At 43.5% G+C, this 22,311-nt stretch overlaps 1 protein-coding gene across 8 annotated transcripts in view; it reads right to left on the minus strand.

Annotated features, from left to right (window-relative positions):
* HMBOX1 (homeobox containing 1) overlaps nt 1-22,311 on the minus strand; it is a 114,434-nt gene that overhangs the window by 45,943 nt on the left and 46,180 nt on the right. For all 8 annotated transcript variants that reach the window (XR_014851169.1, XM_085057172.1, XM_085057170.1 and 5 more), the window contains 3 exons: nt 11,390-11,866; nt 9,259-9,344; nt 862-972 (listed from right to left, as the gene is read on the minus strand). Coding sequence is in view for 7 of the 8 variants with exons in the window: in XM_085057170.1 (XP_084913296.1) it covers nt 862-972; nt 9,259-9,344; nt 11,390-11,866 (674 nt within the window). In the remaining variant the exon portion in view is untranslated. The remainder of the gene's footprint in view (nt 1-861; nt 973-9,258; nt 9,345-11,389; nt 11,867-22,311) is intronic.

Raw genomic sequence — 22,311 nt, forward strand, 5'->3', positions numbered from 1 at the left:
AGGTTTTGAGGCTCAGTTTCCACGGGAATTTTTCTTAACAGAATTCTGGATATTGAAGCCAAGTTCACGTTAGAGAGCCTGAGTTTTAAATTCCTTAAAACAATTACACAGTTAATTTAATCAAGCCATTGTTTAAAGGAAATTAAACGTAAATATTTTGATCTTTACAATAAAACTGTTAAAAGGGAAAAATAAGAACTGTGGTCAAACAAAATCTATGGAGAAGAACAATGCAAGGAAATTAATTCAACTGTGATTTTGAAGATTGCTGGTTAGTTAAAGATAATGAGGAGCTTTACTTCTCTTTTTGTATTCAAGATCTATTTTGAGATTTGGAGAAGCAGGTGGGATTTCAAAGACACATCTCCAGCTTATCACTGTCAGCATCAACATCCCATCCATGAGCTTGAGATCCAACCCAAAACCCTCTGAAGATCCTCTCTGCCAAACTGTGTGGGATTTTTGCTGCAACTTTCTATTACACAGCCGTTATTAATGGAGTTTATTTGTTCATTCTGAAGAGCCTCAGCTGATATTTGATGTTAACTCACCACAACTTCCCTGGCTGCTCCTGACTCCCAGATTTAGTGAGTGGTGGGAGGGCAGGGCAGGTATCTGTAAATGAGGAGCTGGACAGACAGCTCTGGATGAGGCAGCTCAGGATGAATCAGCTCTGGATCATTTGTTGCAAAGCAAAAAGCAGATCTGTTCCTACCCTCCTAAAAATTAACCTGGTGAGAGGGAGAACCTCTAGAGTAGCCCAGACCTAGAAGTGCATTATCAGTGCTAATAAACAACAGTGCCAAAAGGCTTCTGTGCCATAAATAAACAGCAGGAGATGTTTGGGCTGCATTTCTTTACCAGGATTTGTCTTCTCAAGCTGGTACCATCTGTAAAATGCCCTTTTCTTTTGTTCACTCAGGTCCGACCCCTGCTGCAACAGCCAATGGGAGATCCGGCTCTGACTGATACCTGTGAAAAACCAGAACAGAACAAGAAAAAAAAAGAGAGAAAGAGAGAAGTTCTTCATTACCAAACATTTAAAAGTGGTTTATATGCTGATAAAAGATGGTGTCTTAGAAAACCCAGGAATTGTGATGCTTCAATCCCAGAAAAAGCAGAGTTGAAGCTTCTCTGTTCCATCCCAAACTCCCTGGGGTTTTGGTACCCTGGAATCTGCACAATCAACCCCCAAGCAAAGAGGGTAAAAACTGGGAAGCCAAAGCCATCACAGACTTGGATTGTCCACAACTTCCCTGATTCCTAAACTTCTTCATCTGTGAAATGGGAACAAGTCCCTTCCCCAGTACGATATATAAATAATGATTGTTAAGAAATCCTTATCATTCAATGCTTGAATTCAAGAAGGGAGATAAACACGGAAAACAGTTTATGTGATAGAGATCAAATCAGCCCAGAAATGGAGCAAACCAACTGTCAGCAGCTGTAACAATGGCCAGAAAACAAACCAGAAAGGGCAGCTCAGCTGTCTGTCAGCAAAGCAGGAGCCAAGCTCGAGGTACCCAGGCATGATTAGGGACAAAACTCTCCAGTTTTAAAGCAAGACTTCTAAGAAAATAGCAAAAAAAGAGGGGGGGGGGGAGAAATCCTAGAGGTTAATACAATTATTTCCAAAGTGTGACAGTGAATGAAGGATCAATGCAGGAAGGGCAAAAAGTGATCAGGAGAGGAACTAAGGAAAACAAGAGGTTTACAAGTGAACGAAGAGGTGAGCAATAGGTTCATCTGAAAACACTTAAAAGGCAGAGTTTGCTGAGTAACTGAAGCAGTACTTCAGAACTCCCTGTGCCTTCCACAAGGCCCTTCAGCCATCAGATCAGGTTAACAACATCCAGGATCTCCTGAGAACTGAAGTTTTAGGAGGTGCCCCAAGTACCAACACACTGCCAACACCACCTGTGCCACCACCTGCTTGGTGATATCACTGGGGCAGGTAGAGGCTGCTTTGCACACAGAAACCAAACTACCTCCTCCCTCTAGAGATTCATTGAGGTTTTATAAGCACTCATAACCATATTTAACTCATGAAAACAACCCCCTGTAGTTTTACCACTTCTAATGTGGGGGTTTATTGTGCTTTTTTTCTTGTGTGTTGAAGGTAGTTAACTTCAGAATGTCTCGATTTGACTCTCAGGCACCATATTCAGGTGGGTTTACTCCAATCAGATCTATAAAATCACAGGGTTTGTCCTCTTAATTGCTCTTCCTCAAACAGAATTCTGGAGGCTATGAAGTTTTAACTGTCCTGGGGGAAAGGGATTGGGTGTGTTTTGTTTCAGATACAGCAGCTCACAGAGCTGTGCCCACCAAACAGACCCTGCTTTTCCTAAAACCCATTCCCACAGACTGCCTTGCCCTCCACTGACAGAGTTCAGGAGCAGCTGGGGCAGCCAAGAGCTGCCTACCCCCAGGGCCCACAGCAGGATCTAAAACTGAGTTTACACTACTGGGGAAGTGGAATTATTCAACCAAACACAACCCTCAGACCCTGCCAAGTTTACATCAAGTAACTGTGGAAGCACACAAGTTAATACCAAAAGAAGGCAGTGTAAGTTGATAACGTTCTCTGGCCCAAAACAAGGCTTCAGTCTAGTTGAAATCCTGCCATCTGCATGCCTGATCACCAGTGAAAGACCAAGTTTTGAAAATTTGCAGCTCTTGACCTATTATTATGATTTATAAAAGCCATTTCTTGTCCTGGGCTCTGGGACACAAAGGTTTGTGTCTCACTGCTTTTTGGCCGCCCAGCTCTCATTAATTAATCACTGGGTAACAGCTCCAGTCATTTACTTGTTTACTACAGTCCACTTACACTTATTGCAGTGAATTAGTGTGTGTTGAGTGTTTGGATAACAACCCAAGATATAAATACAAAGCACTGCTAGATAAAAATTATAAACAGAGATTAAATGTCTGCCACAAGGGGAAAATCCAAATTCTGCTCGAGAGGCTGCCTGACATTGTCACATGTGGTACAGATGTGACCACTCCAGGCAATGTACAGAGGCAGAAGACTCAAGCTGGGTGTTGCCATGTCCATTTTCACTGAATAAGAAAAAAAATTTAAGCTGGGAAAGGTCATCTAGTCCTACACCCCCTGCAACGAGCTGGGACATCTTCAATTGGATCACATTGTTCAGAGCCTATCCAACCTGACCTAGAATGCTTCCAGGGATGGGGCAGCCACCAACATCCTAACCAACCTGTGCCAGAGTTTCACCAATTTCATCATAAAAAGTTTCCTTCCACTGTCACAATGTCCTGAACTGCATCAAAGTCCTCCCAAACAGAGCTGTATCTGTGTTGGGATTTTTTTGGGGCAGAATAGCTGCTGTCATTTAGCCACAGAAGCTGGGCCTCTGACTTACTGTGAGTCCTCACAGCTCATAAAGCTGCTTCTGCAAAATGCTTTTAAGGCATTAATTTTATCTGTACCTCAGCAAGGTTTAGAGGCCCCAAAATTATATCCCAACAGCTTGACCAACCCAAGGTCACATGCAAAGTCTTGCAGAAAAACTCATCCAGGATCTCTCAGATCTCAGTGCAGTGGGAACCAAACCCATCCTTAACTTCTTTCAAAAACAAAAAAACAATCCCACAAATTTTAATATCAGAGTTTTTTTGTATCTCAGGTGGGTTTCACACAGTTGGCTCACAGGACAGTGACCACCAGGACCCTCCTGTCACATGGTCTCTAATCACACTACTTTGGGAATTGCACCGGCAGGAAAAAAGAAATCATCCTGCTGCCAGAAGCAGATTAATGAAATACATTCTCTGGAGTAGTGAAAATCCAGCTGTGTTGAGGAAATTCACTCTCCAACTGAAGCTGGGAGCTCAGGAAGGGCTGTGGTGCTCCAGGCTCAGCATCAGCAGGGCCAGGAACACACCTGGTTATGGACACCACCAGTTTTCTCACAGAAATACTGCAGAAAAGTGGAATCCACAAAGGATTATTGCAGTTTCTCCTTCCCACAGCAGGTCACACTTCCCAGAGATAAACTAAACAGAGAGGACAGTCTGTGCTCACTCCCCAGGCCAGCCCTGCTGTCTCCTACACAGCTGATTTGAGGAGAGACTTTCCCTTCCAAATACAGAAAATAAATGGCAAAATACATCATGAAGAGAAGGCCACTGCTCTGTGCAGCTCAGATCTGCTCATGACTCTCAACACTGCTATTCATCAAGTCTTTGGGAACTGGTTTTCACCTTCGCAGATAGATTTTGTTCAGCAGCTCTGCTTTGCATTTCTTTAATGTTTCTTTCAGGAGAGGTTTTCAGAAGCACCTGGAATACGTCAGAGCTGGAGAAGAAAGTAACTGACTGTGTTTTAATTCTTCACTTTGTAAGCAAAGTCCTAGATTCAGAGAACAAGTGCTTGCAAAGGACATCTATCAATTTGGGAGATTAGCAAAGCTTGTTTACAGAAAACCTGCAAAGATCAAAATCATAGAAAAACAAATCTTTCTCTGTGTTGTCATGAGTATTAAAAAAAAAAAAAAGGAAGAAAAATGTTTCTCAAAATCCAGTTTCACGTCATTTGAGATGATCAGTAATTCAGTAATTTTCTGAATTCTCTTCCCAATGGAGCAAGTGAAGTTTCACTGTGTATTGGCAATTGCTCAGCACCCCAGTGTGTGAGTTCCAGAGCTTTGGGGATTTTATTTGTTGCAGCAGTGCTCCAAGGCTGCCCTGCACTGCACGTGTGTTTAGCATAATTCCAAGTCCTGGAGATCTCCTATCAATTAATGCAGGACAGGGTTGGGTTGAACAAGTGGAATAATTGGGAAGGTTACCAGGAACTGCACCCTGGAAAGCTCTATGTGTTTTTAAAAACAACAAAAAATACCTCTGCATTTTATTGTTGATGGGTTTTGGGTTTTTTTTAAATGGTGGTTTGGTTTTTATGTTATTAAGAATTGAGAAAAATAAATTCAAATTTCTGCTCTGTAACCTCAGGAAAATAAGGGTTTGGGAGTTTTTTTTTTATTCCTTCACTCCCTATGTGTAAAACCAGCAAAGGTAATATTTCCAAACCTTGCAGAGGCATCATCCATCAACCCATTTTAGCCCATCTGCAGAGGGCTCATCCCTGTACTCTCCTCCCTCTCTCCTTTACTGTAGAACAGAAAGACATCAGAGTTTCTGAAAACATTTCCCCCACCCTGCACCTCCACTGGGAAGCTCAGACAGCATCTCTGTGAAAAGTTTACATTTCTCTCTTAATCCTTTGCCTTCTGACCACAACCTGGTACAATTTGGTAGCAATTCAAGCCAATTGCAACCTCTAATTAAAAATTCAAATTTGGCAGCTCACCTGCCCCACGTGGGGCTGAACCCCCAGCCCTGAGCAGGCTGCAGTGATGGTAAAAGGAGCTCCAAACACCGAGATAGGAAATTCCGCAGGAACTATTATTAGCTCCTGTTTATACTGTCATTTTTCTTATCAGTAGGAGATTATTTATACAGAGCCCAACCCAAGTGCTTCTTGTTTATCTTATTACAGACACCATTAAAAAAGTTTCTATAAAAAGCAGCTCCTGTTTTTAGGACCAGCACTAATAAGTGTTAGGCTAAGTTTTTGCTTCTTATCAATCATTCCTTTATTTTCAAGCCACCATTTAATACCCTGTTACTATTTTCCAGCCTGCCCTGTCCTCTCCATACACCAGGCAGCCCTGCAGAATGTCTTCCAGGTTTAATTTTTCCTGTCAGATTCATTATCTAAATGACTTTTAAAGTTTCTGGTAATTTTATAAGGATTAAGAGAGCCTCAAAATTTTTCTACTGCAACAGCTGACTTTAACCTTCAGCTCTGTGTTCCTCTCTCCTGTATCCTCCCTCTCCATCACCTCCATTGTGCTACAGCAGGAAAAACAGGAGGAAAAGCTGTTTACTGATACAGAGCTGCTCTGTAGGACTGTGGCTGGTGTAGGAATGTGGATTCTGTAAGTCCTTTGCAATGTTAGAATTAAGACAAGAGAAAGGAAAAACGTATTTCTGAACGAAAGTGTAGTTTGAAGAATTAGCAAAATTAGGTAAAATGGAAGTTTTGAGGGGTCACAGGTGCAGTAGAGGTTTCTGAACCAAGGGCAGAACATGGCAAGTTACAGAATGGGGATAAATAAGGTCATAAGGACTGGGGAAATAGAGAATTTTTTAGAGTTGTAAAGAGAATTGGCAGAAAGGAAAGGCTGCCAGCAGAGGTAGCCAAGCCAAGCCAAGCCACACTCCTGGACAGAGGCAGCTATAAATTCTTCATTTCTTTCTTGTCTCTTCCCAGGGCAGAAGGGATGAAGACTGAAAGCTAATTTTTCTATTTTCTTCTTGTATAAGTAACAATTTACAGAACACCTTTACCAGCAGGACTAAGCCTGTAAATGCTGAGATGATGCCATTTGGGATCATACACTCTGCAAAGCCTCTGCCAACGCAAACTGGTTTTTTTTTACTGAACCAGAAGTGATTTCCAGGCACTCCTTGGGAGTCTCTTCCCCAGCTGAAAGGGATGTTGGAGACATCTGAAGAATACTCAAGTCAACCAGCACTCATCAGGCCTGAGACAGCTCTGGAAGGAAGAACTCTGCAACACTCTGCCCAGATCCCTGTCCTGAGCTATTTCAGTCACTCCTCACCACTCCCTGCCTTTGAGAGGAAGCTGATGTTTCTCCCTGCTAGAGCTGAGCACACTCTTTAATCTGGTCCTTCCCAATCTTTGAGATTTACTATTCCTTTCAGATAAGCCACAACTATGTACTTAGGAGTGGCACATAAGTGCTGCACATCTGACACAAGGCTGGGGGTTGTATTTAAAAGGAATCAGCTCCCACCAAGCACAGGGAAGACAACAAAAGATGCAAAGATCTACTGATTTCCCATGGATTAGGTTTGAAAATAAGGCAATAACACAGTGCCTTCAGCTCAGTCCTGGTTCTGTCCCACTGACTGCCTCAAGTGACATCCTGCAGTATTTCTCTGGATCCCTCTTGTTACACAGGAGGGTTGAGTGGGAAGAGTGTGAAATTCAGTCAGCCATGGCTGAAGTGGTTGGTTGGTGTCATTTACTCTCAGGAGGCAACAATGAGAGCTCCCAAGGGCTAAATGCCAACAGAATGCCAACTGAAATCCAAGAGAACAGGCTCAGGATGGAAGGAGTGAAAGGATCAGGTGTGAAGAGACTGGTCTTGCCTTTCCTATTAAACACATGTACCAAGCCACCCAGATAATTATAATTACATCCATTCCTTTCACTGGTACAGATTTGGATCTGAGGTGGTGATTCTGATTCAATGATTCTGATTCAATGTGGCAGTCCCAGTGACCAGAAAAACCCACACTGGCTTCTTTTGGAAAGATTTTTGCAATTTTTGCCATTTTGCAAAACTTTGTGCAATTTTGCCCTCAGTGCATGACTTTTTCTGCAGGGGAAACCAGTGGGTGCTATACAGAGGTTAATTCAGAGATGGGTTCTTTCAGGACTATGTTCAGGCAAGGAACACAAAAAAATAGGAGAGTGATCCCCCAGCTACCCAAATTTTAGAGTTCAAGCACAATTTAAGCAACCCAACTCCCACATTTATTTTTGAAGTATTAATGCTAACATCTGATAAGGCCAAAAACATCCCTTAGATCGACAAAGACTGTTAATCTCAGGATTTTCCACATGAAACTGAAACAAGTCATTTTGCCCAGGATCACAGAAGAGTTGGAGACATGGAAGGAATTCCTGGCTCTGTGGCTCAAGCACCAGTTTGTCCTTGGCCACCTCAACTGCTGCCATGTCTCCAACCCCAGAGCTCCCAGACAGATGTGTTCCTGACATTTCAAATACTGGAAATACCATAAAAGAACAACTTCCCTCCCGCTACTTTGGCATTGCCAGTCATTAGGGAACCTGAAGAATTATCTATTTCAAGATTTTTATCCAAGCTTGGGTTAAAAAGTTAGCAAACCTTAGAGGTGTTATATCGGATTGAGCTTTCTGGATTTTATCATCTTCAGCCTGAAATATTCAGGGGCTGAAGTGTGTCCAGGGAAGGGAATGGAGCTGGGGAAGGATCTGGAGCACCAGGAGAGGCTGAGGGAGCTGGGGGAGCTCAGCCTGGAGAAAAGGAGGCTCAGGGGGAACCTTCTGGCTCTGCACAACTCCTGACAGGAGGGGACAGCCAGGATGATCAGGCTCTGCTCCCAGGGAACAGGGATAGGATGAGAGGAAATGGCCTCAAGCTGTGCCAGGGAAGGTTTAGGTTGGATTTTGGGAACGATTCCTGCCTGGAAAGAGCTGTCCAGCCCTGGCACAGCTGCCCAGGGCAGTGGTGGAGTCCCCATCCCTGGAGAGATTTAAAAGCCATGTGGATGTGGCACTTGGGGACATGGTCAGTGGTGGCCTTGGCAGTGCTGGGGTAGTGGCCACACTCAATTGTCTTAGAAGGCTTTTCCAACCACAATGATGGTGAGGACACCACCAGCTCTGCTGTCCCAGGCAAGGCCAGTCAGCCTGGAAAGGAGAAATAACAACACCCCAGGCCATGGAGGGGCAGCAGGACTTTGTCACTCTCTGAAACCTCTGGCAACACACCCAGGGAGGAAGTGGCACCACTGCAGTGTGTTCACTGTCTGGATGTGAGAGAGAAGGATCAGAGCTGAAGGCACCCAGAACTCCTTCCAGGTGAAATCCCAGCTGGTCTGGTCATCCCTCAAATCCCCTCTGGATTTTGATTAATTGTGACTCAAAGGATGGACAAAGCCTCCAACTCTCATCATCCAACTCCTGGCTGCAGTGGTCCCAGCTATAGCTGTGTCTCCTGACTATTCATATACTTTTGAATATATAAATACACATTATCTCTCTCTTTCTCTCCATACCCAGAGATGCAGATACACATCTATTTGCCTCACTCAACAAACAATTTAAGAATTAAGGAAAACCGTTTTCATTTTAAGATAAGAACTTCAGGCTGTATTGTAACGCTGTAAAATAAAATCTGCCAGCACAAGCCACTGGAAAAAAAAAAAGAAAAAAAAAAAAAAAAAAAGAAAAAGTGATTCACTGGGGAAGTTCCATGATGTGCAGGACAATGGGTCTTAAATCAAAGGCATACATTATCATGACTAAGCTGACAGATCTGCACTGCAATGCAGAAAGCCAAGTGATATTCCAACATCTGCACTGTGCTCACACAGGCAGTTTAGACACAGAGATTCCCAAAATTAGGAAAGTACTCCCCGAGCTCTTACCTGTTACCTGTGCAACAACTGCTTGGGAAATCCTCCTGTTGGCGAGGAAGGCTTTGATTTCCTCCTTTATCACACTGCTGTCCCTCCTACCAAAACAAAAAAACAACAGGACACACAAAAAGAGGGACAGACCAAAGGGCACCTGGCAGATGCCAAATGCCATTTTTTCCTTCATTTAGGGGACAAGGAGTGGGCATTAAAACAGCCCAAGTGCCTCAGTGGTGGACACTTCTTTTAACAAGTGTCACGTTTGATCAAAGTACCGTAGCAGGAGAATGGATGACTCATGTCCCATATAATTCATATTAGGTGCAGCACTGCCATATGGAATGTACAAAGTTTCATTACACAGGGATGAATAAATCTCTCATACCAGCATAAAAACCTCAGTCATAAAAAATGAGGCAGAAAAAAAATAAAAAATAAAGGATAGCAGGGGCTGCATGGTTAGTTACCCAAAGGAATATGCATACACCAACCTGCTCCAGCATTCCAAGGAAAAAATCTGAAATTCTGCAGCCTCTGCCCCAAAACCCTACTTTAGTCCCCTACTTAGTCCAGAGCTTGCACTGAATGATCTGAGGTTTTTGTATGATTTTTACAAGGTCTGCACAGGTAGCTCAGACAGGGCTAAAACTGTGCTAAAAAGCAAAAAAATGGGAGGTTGCACAGGTGCTGTGATATGCAGCAAATTTCAACTGCAATAACCACATACTTTACCCTCCTCTTCCTCTCTCTCCCTTCCTGAGAAGGGCAGGCAATTAAAATCAGCCTTTATTAGGCCTTATGATTTAGTCATTTCCCTTCCCCTTCTCCCCTCCTGCCCCAGCTGCATTGAAGGCAGACTCAAGTTTGCAAACGTAAATGCAAAATGAATGCTGTGCTGTGGGTTCATTTTTATTTCTGCAGCCAACACTCATCTTCCATATGCCTGCAACTAAAAGTAATTTCAGTTTAAATAAGCACTAAAAGCATTACCTGAGACTCACTGCACAGGAATCCAAACCTCAGCCATGGGAACTTGGCTCTCTGCTGTACTCACCCCTTCCTGCACAATTCCATCAGCAATAGCAAGTGAGGTTGATCAGCTTTTCTTACTCATCTCTAATCCTCTCCCCCAAAAGCCACATCTCTCCCTGAAATCTCCAAACTATTTCCAATGTATTTCCATTCTGGAGCTTACTGACCCCAGTTCTCTCACAGGTACTTCAGGAACGTTGCAGTTTTGGGGTCAAAAAGGAATAAATTCCAACTTTATGACCAAAATTGTTTTGAGACATTTGGCCTTTCCTCTGATTTCTTTTTGCTCTCAAAGCCCACTGACTCTGACTTTCATCCTCAGGAGTATAATCCCCTCCTTTCATCTTTGCCATAATGCTGAAAAAGAAGTTGCTAAAAGTAAAGGAAGGTCAGTCCTGAAAAAAACCACACCCAACTGGCTCTCCCTGAAAACTTCTGCTGCTTCTTTATTATTTGTATTTTCCTGCAGCATTCTGCAAATCCCTGCCACAAACTATAAACAGATAACATGCATCCTCTGCAGATACCTCTGAAAAGCATTGATCAGCCCAAGTTGGATTCCATACCCTCCCTCTATAAGGAAGGAATTACAGCAGCTGTAGAATAGTGGAGAAGGAGTCATGTGAATTGATAGTTGATCAGAATCCTGAATAAAAGCAGGGTGGAAAATGAGTTCTCCAACATCCATCCCAATTTTTGGCACAGCATGGGAAAAACCATTTCAACAGCCAGACTGTGGGTCAGGGGCTGCCTCCCCAAGGCAGGTGAGAGGTTCTGAGATGGTGACCCTTGGGAAACTGGCAGGAACAACTGCCTGGAGCAGCTCCTGCTCTCCTGATAATCATCATCAAATCCTCATGGAACAGCTTGGGTTGGAAGGGACCTTTAAAGGTCATTTAGCCCAAACCTACTGCAATAAGCAGGGGTACCTTTAACTAGACCAGGTCGCTCAGAGCCCTGTCCCACCTAACCTTGAATGTTTCCAGGGATGGAAATCCACCACCTCCTCAGCACTTTGAGCAGGGAACCCTATTTGACCACTCTTCCAACACGTCCATTACTGCTGAGGCACTTCTCACCCCCCAACTTCCTACACAAGACTTCCACTCACCTCATCAGCTCCTCCACCTTGTCATCGATGTCCAAGTCCTCCTCGGAAGCCTCGAAGCTGTAGGACCTCTGGGCCAGGCTGTTGGCCAGCGGGTAGCGGGTGGGTGACATCTTCCCGTTGAAGGCAGACAACCTCTCGTTACTCTCCCTCCCGTTCTGATTCGTAGTGCAAGGCTGTGGGGAGGTGTCGTAACTGTTGCTCGGGGACGGTGACATCCCGGAGTGCTGCGTCTGCGTGGAAGCCGTGGCCGTCGAGGACGACGCCGGGACGTTGTTGGTGCTGTTGTAGGAACCACCTCCGTAGCCAGACCTTCTCCCGAATTTGTCGCTGTGCTCTTGGTCCAGACGGTCCAAGGTCTCCAGGGCGTGCAGGATCTCATGCCTGGTCATTCCCGTGCGTCTCAGGCGCTGCAGGAGGTCGATCTGCTCTATGGTGAATCTTGGCTCGTCTGTGTAGTGAGACATGGTTTCCAGCAGGCTGGAAATGAGGGAAAACACAAAATACGTCAGTTGAGTAGTTCTCTGTGGCTCATGGGAAGTGCTTTATACACTCGAATGATCGATTTTGGTGCAAAACTTTAAGAGACACTCATGAGAGATCCAAAATCCACCTCCAAACAATCTCAGCTGGACAAAGATCAATTTTAGTACAAAACTTTAAGACACACTCACGACAGATCCAAAATCCACCTCCAAACAATCTGAACCAGACACCTGACACAAAAGCTAATCTCACTATGCAGCAGAAGGGTTTATTTTCCTTGGAGGGCTCCAACAGCATTTTGGGCCTTTCCTGGCATTCCCTACACCTGCAGCAACCCTGCAGTTTGTGCCCTTTTGCTTTTGATAAACTGCTGCTACAGATTGTGGTTGCTCAGTAATTAAGGCTGCAACTTGATTCCAGACAAAAGTTTGCCCAGTGTTAGGTATCTACCAAACAGAAATCCCAGATTTCTGTGGTGGCCACACATCTGAGTTTTTCCAGACAAGTTCTAACCAGTTATGATGTGAGATTTATGAGTCTCAACTCTTTCAAATCTTAACTACAAAGAGTTTGAGTTGCCCTAACTTTTGTTTCTACCTTGAAAAAAAGAAGAAGATAAAAACCCACCTAGCGGAAATTCTAGTGGCCTGTAGGACCCAGGCTGATTTGACTGAAGTTGGATTTCTGAAGTTGGGAACTTTTGAACCTGGAATGTTGTCACAGATTGCCTGCCCTGACAAGGAAAGTGCAGCACATCCAATTACTCCTGAGCTTTCATTTAAAGAAATAAGTCTTCAGCCTTTTCACCTCCAAAGACTGGCTTCTCAGGTAACTCGATCATCCTGGTGGCTCAACAAAAGCATTTTTAACTCCTAAACTTCCCAAGGTGCCACAGCAATGAACATTATTTGCTGCAAAGCCCAGAGAAGGAACTGAAAAAAATTGAAAAAATTGCAGTATGATCCCTTAATTGCTTTTATTTATTAAGTCTCCTGGCTACAGATCCAAATATCACACAACAAGATCTCCTTCAGAACTCTAGATCTTGAGAAGAAAGGATGGCAGATGGAGGGCAGGCAGAAGTTGGCAAGCAGAATATGGCATTTTCCATCCTTCTCGGGAATCTTCTCGTGAGTCAATGGTTTATTACTGTTCCTGCAGGAGAGCAGGGTGAAGAGATCACTCAAACTCCAGGAGACATGACAGAGCTGATGTATAATCCCTACGAGGGAAAGTCAAGGGAGAATTCCAAGGAGCCTGTGAAAGCCAGGAGAGGGATGCTGGCTGTCAGGCTGAGACACCTTCCAGGGACAGGGCTGCCTCCTCCTCCCCACAGACTTTGAAGATGACTCCTCATGTCCACTCCTGCCTTGGCACAGAGAAGTTCCCAACAAGACCCACAGGATGACTGCAGATCTGTAGATGTGAAGAACAGTACCAAGAACTGGTTTGTTGGAGCAGAGCTGTAAAGACAAAGCCAGGATGCACAAATCCACAAAAATGGCATCTGCAGCCTGAGAAATACAGAAATGAGAAGAAAATCCCCTCTTTGCCCTCATCCAGCAACTACTGAGCCCCTTCACTGTTTTGTGGGAGAAGGAAGCAGGAGGACAATGCAAGGGGATGATTCCCATCCAAGAAAATGCCTCTATGAGAAGACAGACGTTCTACATCCACATCAGTGCTTCAGCCCAACAGGAATGTGCTGTCCCTTGGACAACAGATCACTGAAAACATCCAGGCCATTTGAAATTTTCCAAGACAAGCACCCAGACTGTGGAACCACAGGAGGGCACGGCAGGCAATGCCGCAGTCGACCTGCGACTGACTGGAATTGTAACAACAATTTGGAAGTGACATCTCAGCCTGAGATGTTTGGAGCTTGACAGGGAGAGTTTGGAATCAGACATTGTGTTCTAGATTTGGCCTCTGGGGGAGGCAGGGCTGCTCAGTCCTTCTCTCCCAGTTTTGGGAGAAGTGTCACATGGACTTACTGACTCATCACTGACAGCTCTGAGCAGCACAGTTTTCAAACAGAAAATCTTTTTAAACATCTGGCCTTGAGGTGGTTTTCACCAGATATGGCAGCTTGCCTTTCCTCAGGGAAAGACTTGGTTTCTTACCTTTATTTCTAATGGCACCATTTTCTGGATCATTTATCTGTCAATACCAAGTTCCACGTGCTCAAGTTCTTTGCTTGAACTGGAGAATTTAATGAGCCAGAGCCTCCAACCAGAATTACCTCCACTCAAAATTCCTACTTTACAGACTCTTCAACATTTAATACTAAAACATACTTTAAATAATTTAATCTTCCATTTATCACCGACACAGAAACCCAGAACTTTTGTCCTTGTAGCCCCGTGAACTAAAAAACTCCCATCTGACAAAAACAAGACTTTCCAGATGGCTTCAAGAATGTCAAGCAACACAGAAGTTATTTCACAGAGTCATGGAATTACAAAATGTAATTGGAAGGGGCTGTAAAGATCATGGGCAGGGACATCTTTCACTATCCCAGGTTGCTCGAAGCCCTGTCCAATCTTTAGCCTTGGACACCTCCAGGGATCCAGGGGCAGCAGTTGGTGGCCACAGCCAGAGATTCCCTCTAAAATCTGGGTGTCATTCCTATTTTATCTAAAGTACCAGGGCTCAGCTCCTGGATCTGGGTGCCCAGGCCAAATTAATCTCCTTTAGTGAATGACACACAACGATTTGGTGAATGCTAAGTGTCCTTTAGTGAATTACAGCTAATGAAGTGCAGAGTTCTCAGATGCAGGGGCAGGGGCTGACCTCCCAAAGCTCGTGGCTGTATGAGGGAAAGAGCTCCAGCCTCAGTTTGTCCCACTTTGATACAGCTGAGCTTGTGCAGGAATTTCAGTTCACAGGAATTTCAATTTTTAGGGCCACCCTCTGCCCTAAGAATCAGATATTCAATGATTTCCAACTTGTTCTCTCGAGTCCTGTTCATCAGTGGACTTAAAAGCCAGAAAGTAACGTAAGAATAGCAAACCTACTGTCAAATTAACTCCATCATACTGTGTTTAACAGAACCACTGGAAAAACGTGGGCAATTTGGAACAAAAAAATCCCAATATAAAATCAATGATCTGCCTGTCTGTCCATGCAAAGTATTCTTCCAGCCCTCCAATCTTTTTAAGGTAACTTCTGGGTAATTTTTGAACACTTAAGAGGTAAGAACACCAAAATTAAGAGTATATCCCTGCTGGTCTCACTAATGTCATATAGAGATGTCCAAACTGCCTTGTTTATCTTTGTATCCTCAGCATATATTGCAGTGACACATCTCATTGGTCTACTTGATTTGGAATTCCTGTTCCCATCTTCAGGTGCTTTTCTACACAACCATAAGATCTAGAAATAATCCTCCTGAGGGACTTTTATGTATGGAAAACAACTGCAGGAGCTTGGAATTTTCCATTAAAACCCCAAAACAAATATTGCAAAACGTGGTATTATTGAACGTGTTCCAACATTGCCAACTATCTACAACTTTTTAATGAATAACTACAGTAAGCATTATTATGAACTGTTACTGGAGCAGGACTTCAGTTATTTTTCCCTTTTAAAAGTATTTTAATAAACTTACCCTGTTTAAAGATCAATTTACAAAGCAGTTAAGTAAATCAGCCATTTTAGAATCATCCTAATTTCATTCACCTCATTAATGAGTGGATATTCTCCACCACTTCATCCCCCCCACATTGCAGTAAGAGCCTCTTATCCTCCTGCACTCCTCTGGCTACCTGTAATTCAATTTGCTTCCCCCTCTTTTTCCTTGTGAAATGCAATCAACTGCAAAAGTATCAAGGAATAAAATAAGATAGAGACAAGCAGAATGATTGGGGATACAGGAGGAAATCGAGATGGAAAATACTTTTCCTGAGAATATGGACCATGGATTGACTTTGCTGTAGGCAAACTTTGCTGCCAGTGTAGCAAAATATCCTCTACATCCCATGCTTTATCTGCTATCAGTTAGTAAAACTCCCACCACTGACAATGGGCTGGCAAATTTCCTTGGGGAGACACCCATAAAAAGAGAGGTAATCAAGAGAGAACAGGCAGGCAATTTTCTCCCTGAAATTTCGCAAGCAAAACCTCTGCAAAATTCTCATTAAGTTCAAAATTAGAAGTGACTGATTTTTCAACAGAATGTTGCCCTTAAAACAAAGTTTCTTCAGGTCCTGACAGCAAAAAAAACAAGTAGCTTAAAGTATCAAACTTATTTACATTCTTACACTAATTTGGCAACCACCCCCCAAAAGAGATGGTCCAATTCTACCATACTAAAGCATTAAAACTTCAGGCTCATCTTTCATGGCTCATCCAAAAGCAACCTGAGGCACCTGAGTACCAGACTGAAGGGAGAACTCTAAGGAGGTAAATAAAAAGGAATTTATTTTCCCTCCCAAACACACAGATATAAAATATTTTGCAGGTCCCAGCCCGATGCAGCATCACTCCTTCCCTTCTAAAGGGACTTTGTGGAGTTGAGGCTGTTCAGGGACAGAACTGCTCTCACCAGCACTGCCTTTCCTTCTCATACCACTAAGATTCATTTAACTTCTTTTTTTTATTCATTTCACCCTCTGGATGTGGGGTTCCCTCCCCAGTTTGACAGTCCTGATCTCCAATGGGGGCACATGGCCAGAGTATTCTCTTCCCTTATTTTCCTGCATTGCATAGAGAAAAGTCAGGAAAAACACATCAAGGGTTTCTCACCTACTGTCACAGCCCAAGCCCACGCTGATACAAGAATCATTTACCCGACACTTAACTTTCTAGGTGATGGAACACAGCAGAATAATCCCATAAAAACAGCTACCAGCTAAGTCCATGTCCAATTGAACTCGCAGAAGTTCAAAGCAATTCAATTACCCGTTTGGGAATAAGGCCAGACACCAGCCTTAACACCTCTAACACTTGAGAAAATGGCTCTGGACTCTTTAATGATCACAAGAAATCATTTTTTCCACTCTTCTACTCACTGTAGATGAGTAGGAAGCACTCTAGCATCACTGAGGAGATGCTCTTCTGCAGAGGTCCTTCTCCAATTCCCATTAAAATTCACTGCTTTATCTAATAAGCAAAGCTCAAGACTCCCAAAACCAGTTGTGCTTTTTGATATAAGACCTATATTTGATATAATCTGCATAATATGGATGTGGGCAAGAGCCAAAGTGTTCAGAACAGGATCCTAAGTCTGGTAATTGGTTTAAGAACGATTCTGATCAAGTCCCATCAACTGAGGCTAACAGGATGGGGAGAGATGCCAACATTTACCTTTCTCTGACATATGGACCCCACTGCACTGTCCTGCTCACAGGACATCCAGGATTTGTCATTTCATTTTTTGGGGCACCAGCAATTTTGACATCACATGCACCTCCTTGGTGTCACTCAACTCCACCTCAATATTTAAATGGAAGAACAAAATCATGAGGTGAATTGTGGCTTTCCAGCTGAAATAGGTTCTTTCAAAAGTACACAGCTAAAAAATCACTTTCTGCAACTAATTTAACTAAACCAGTGTTTTAACTACCATCACAACTGAGAGTTGAACTCCTTAACCTGCCAGATTTTTGCTGTGTGTTTGTGCACACAGTACTGGTGAGAACTGCAGCCTGAACAGCTGTGGAGGTGGATGTCCTCCTGATACTAAAAACGGGCATTAAGGATGGCATTGCTATTTCCAAAGCCATACAACTTGCTTATCACCCAGTCTGATATTCAACCACCTAATTCACATGAATGCTGGATGCTTCCTACAAGAAGCACTGGCTACAAAGAAACTTCACTTCAGCTGCTCACTCTTAATTTTTTAACCCTATTTCAGGTTATGCAAGCTTATTTCTCTCTCTACACATATTTATGAGATCCAAGGAAGGAACAAGCATAATTTCATTCACTCCCTCCTTGTCTACACAGAATCCCAGACTAGTTTGGGTTGGAAAGGACCTTAAAGTTCATCTGCCATGGGCAGGGATGGAACTCAAAGGTTGCTCAGAGCCCCATCCAACCTGGCATTACATCTCACCCACCTTCAGCCATCCCAAAGGATGCAGCTTGTCCTTACAAGATGCTCAAGAGAGAGGCTTTCATTGAGCTATAGCTGTTCCACGAACAGGGCACTGACACATCGCAGAATAAATCCCAGAATTACAGAATATTCTGAGTTGGAAGGAACCCACAAGGATCATTGAGCCCAGAGGCAAAGACTGTGACCCTTCAGTGCAGCTCCAAGGCACTGCTGGAAGAGATTTGGGACATTCAGGGCGTAACAGTATCCAGTCTTCTGAAATTCAAGCTTTGGCCTTTTCTAAACTTACTAAATGAGTGAATCTCCCTTAATTCAGAGGGAGGTGAGGCCCTGGCAAAGGCTGCCCACAGAAGCTGTGGCTGCCCCTGGATCCCTGGAAGTGTCCAAGGCCAGGCTGGACAGGACTTGGAGTAATCTGGGATAGCAAGCGGCATCCCTGCCATTGGAATGAGATGATCTTTAAGATTTCTTGCAACCCAAACCATTGTGTGATTCGATGATTCACAGCAATATAAATATTTCAGAACCACCTAAAACTTTGCACCATATTAAGCAAAGTTGCCTTCAAACCAGGAGCTGATGCTGTGAATTCTGGGGCGTAACAGAGGATTAAGGATCTGACTCATCACTTATGCTCATCAGTTGCAACTCCAGTATTTTCAGAGGAGTTGTACCAGTTTTCAAGAGAGAAAAAAAAAACCTCAGGCCTGAAGTGCTCATCATGTCAACGAACACAGAGCCATCCTCATCCATACGTTTGCATAATTATCTCCTGCACTCTGGCTCTTCTGATTTTCGAAAAAAAGGCCTCTAGTCCCATTCATCCTGATTCACAAACAAAATGTAATTCTTGTAATGACTGCTCTCATCGCGGGGAAATGAGAGCCTCGCGCCGCAGCAAGGAGGGAAATCAGGCTCTGAGCTGAGCCACGGAGGTTCAGCGTCACAGGCTCTGTTTAGGGATGCAAAACAGCGGCTCGGGAATGCAGAGCTCTGCCACACGCCTTCGATCCAAATGGGGACAATTAATAAGAGCAGCCTGAAACTTCTGAAAATAAATCCGGCGTAATCAAATACTCACCGCTACACAAATTAGAGGAGGCAAGCTGAGAGCAGAATATCAACACATCATTTCTTCGGGAGGCTTCAAGTTTCTCAGCTGGTTAAAGAGCCCCAAACCCTGACTCACTATTCTACACGATTCTTCCACTCGTTCTCGGAAATTCTCTGCTGATAAAATAATTTTACTGGATGCTGGCAGTTGAGCAAACCCAGCAGTTTTTGCCACTCGGGTGAGTAACTTACTCTGCTTTACATCTCTGGGAAAGGGAGAGAGAAGTTGAGATTGATCTTACAAGGCAAAAATATAATATAAATGGCAATTATTGTCATAATCCAAGTCTTACAAAAGGGACTGACCTCTGACTAAGCACAGGGCTGGCAGCCAGATATTTCTGAATTCTACTCAAGGCACACACTGATTCACACCGACACCTTATCTGTCTAACCCTAACCTTCCCTACTTCCAAAATCTGGGTTTCCTCCTATTGTTGCAATTCTCCAGCAACAAGGCAGGAATTCAAGCCCTGAGCCTGGATTCAAGGGCAGAACGAGGGATCAGAAGGACTAACAAACAGAGAGAAAAGCTGTAGTGGCAGCTGAGTGCTGAACCAGGGCCCAAGGCCCAAATCTGTGCCAAGAGCAAGGAGGAGCTCTTGGATTCGGGAGCCAAAGACCAAACTTTGGATATATAAGCTCTGGAACAGCTCTCAAGGCAGGACTTGTGTGCTTTAGTTACAGTAAATCTCATGAACATACAGAAATAGTTTAACCCGAGTGAAGAAACAGAGCCATTAAAAAAGTCATCAATAAAACTGAGACAAGGGCTGGCCCTGGACACCAGGCTGGCTCATCTCTGAAGTGTCCAAGGTCAGGCTGGACAGGGCTTGGAGCAATCTGGGACAGTGGAAGGTGTCCCTGACCATGGCAGGGGGTGAAACTGGATGAGCTTTAAGGTCCCTTTCAACCCAAACCCGAACTACTCTGGGATTCCAACCCAAAACACTCTGGGATTCCATGATAATTCCTAATTTTCAGCTGTCAAGATTACAGGGTGTAGTGCTGTCCACAGCCTCCTCCATTTAATTTCAAAATTTGTCCAATCCTTTATTAAAATCCAGACAGAATCTCAGAACTCTTCTCCATTAACATTAATTCTGCCACCTGGGGTATCTAAATACTCAAATCACGAGATCCCTGTGGGGCAGGGAAGAAACACTACAGTAATTTTTGTGACCAAGAGAGGGGCTGGACTTTGGACAAGCCCAAATCACTTGTTCAAAATCACACAGGAATTTTGCAAGAAGGCAAAACAAGAGCCTGGCCAAACTGAGTGTTTTCTCACCACACATACAGGGTCCATCTATAGCATCAGACATGACAAAGTGTAGGACAACTGTCAAGCAAAGCCATCACCAGGATTTCCACCACCTCTTCCACCCATGAAGAAAAAAAGACATTCTGAAGTATTTCAGGCACCTTCAGGATCTATCACAGCACCAACAACCAAAACACCTCCTCAGAAGAGAAATTAGTTACTTCAGAAAACTAAAATCCAAGCCCAGCAAACAGCTGAACCTTACCTGCTTTTGTGCTTAACTACAAAGCAAATTATTTTCCACTAGAAAAACAGTTTGCAAGTGCAGCTTTACTGGCACTGCCTTAGTGAAGACAGAGATTACACTTGGAGAACTTGGGAATAGATAACAGTGTCTCCTTGAAGAAAATAAATCATAATAGCAAAAAACCATGGGCTTCTGGCCACTGCTGCTTCCATACTGAAGTTTTATTTTAGTTAAAAGCATCTCATAAAGAAATGAATGTCCTCACTAATGCTCTTAAAGCAACAAACATCTCTTTGTGTAACCCAGACCTGAACTAGGGAAATTTCTTGCATGACAGACAAGACCCAGTCTACATTCCACACTGCCAAGGCCACCAGTGACCCATGTCCCCAAGTGTCACATCCACACAGCTTTTAAATCCCTCCAGGGATGGGAATCCATCACTGCTCTAGGCAGCTGTTCCACAGCTGGACAACCCTTTTCAGGAAAAAAACTTCTCCACTCAACAAGATTTTTCTTAAAGTTGCTTTAGCTGTAAAATCATGAATTAACTCATCTGGTGTATCTTAAAGTAAAACCAAGGACTCAGGCAGAACATTGTTTCAGAAGCTAAAAATGAAGCTAAAAAAGCCAATTGAGTACTCCCAGAGTCACCAATGATTTACACGATGCCTTGTCACTGAAGACAAAAAGAGAAACCCAGCTGAGTTTTCTGTTAGCTGAGTTTAATTAACCTGTTTTGTGTCACATTTCAAGGACACTGGACAGGTACAGCTCAGCCTGTGGTGATTTTCTAAGCCATTGTAACTCCAATGCCTGCTCTTCAATCTGTGCTGACTTGGTAGAGTTCACACACTCACTCTCTTCTTTCTGTTGTTTTCCCTAAATGATGACAAGGCTTCAATCCAGTCCTTTTCCATGTGAATTACTCACCCTGATTTTCCTTTACTCACTCCCCAGACAGCCCTGCCATTGCTGGCAGTTAAATTCACCAGCACTGGCCTGATAATTCAGGTAAACTTCAAGTGATGACAGTGAAACTGTCTGCTTCTATCAGAAATCATATTTTTGAGGGATGTAAAACATAGTGATGGTCATAGCCCACCATTAACACATATTAATTAATCAATAAGGACTATGAAGCACAATTACTCCCATATTTATGAGGAGCCTAATAGAGATAAACCTGTGCTGGCTACAGGACTTAGTTTTAGATAAATGCCCGATTCCTGTGAGGCCAAAATTAAGAGTTCTGTGTTCACACCATGCCTCAAACTCCTCTCCAGCACTGGCTCTCACCCCACTAAGGGTAAAAATGAGGCAGTGAAATGGTAACTGCAACCAGGGGATTACTTGGCTGTTCTTTTAGGCTGTTCTCTCTCACCATGGCAGTTTTAAAATTTTCAGTCTTAATCTTATTCATTACTTAAGTTAAAACTTTTTTAAAAAAATTTAAGGCTCCATTTTCTTCTTTCCCCTTCACAATCCAATTTACCTTTTTAAAAAGATATCTATGGTTTAATCTGGAAACTTTCTATCTAACTGGGCCATCTTGGCCCATTTCCCCTGATTTTATACTCTCTAATCCCCTCAAATACATTCAACCCAGTTTTCCCTCAGTCAAAAATTATTCACCTCTACTTCTACTGCACCTTCCATCACTGGATGAACTGCACATACACTGGAATAAATTCTGCTGGGAGGTGGCAGCAGAAAACTGCACAGGGGCAGAACATGATTGAAATCAAGCT

The sequence above is a fragment of the Lichenostomus cassidix genome, chromosome 3 (assembly GCF_008360975.1).
Source record: "Lichenostomus cassidix isolate B80296 chromosome 3, HeHo_3.0, whole genome shotgun sequence".
Lineage (NCBI taxonomy): Eukaryota > Metazoa > Chordata > Aves > Passeriformes > Meliphagidae > Lichenostomus > Lichenostomus cassidix.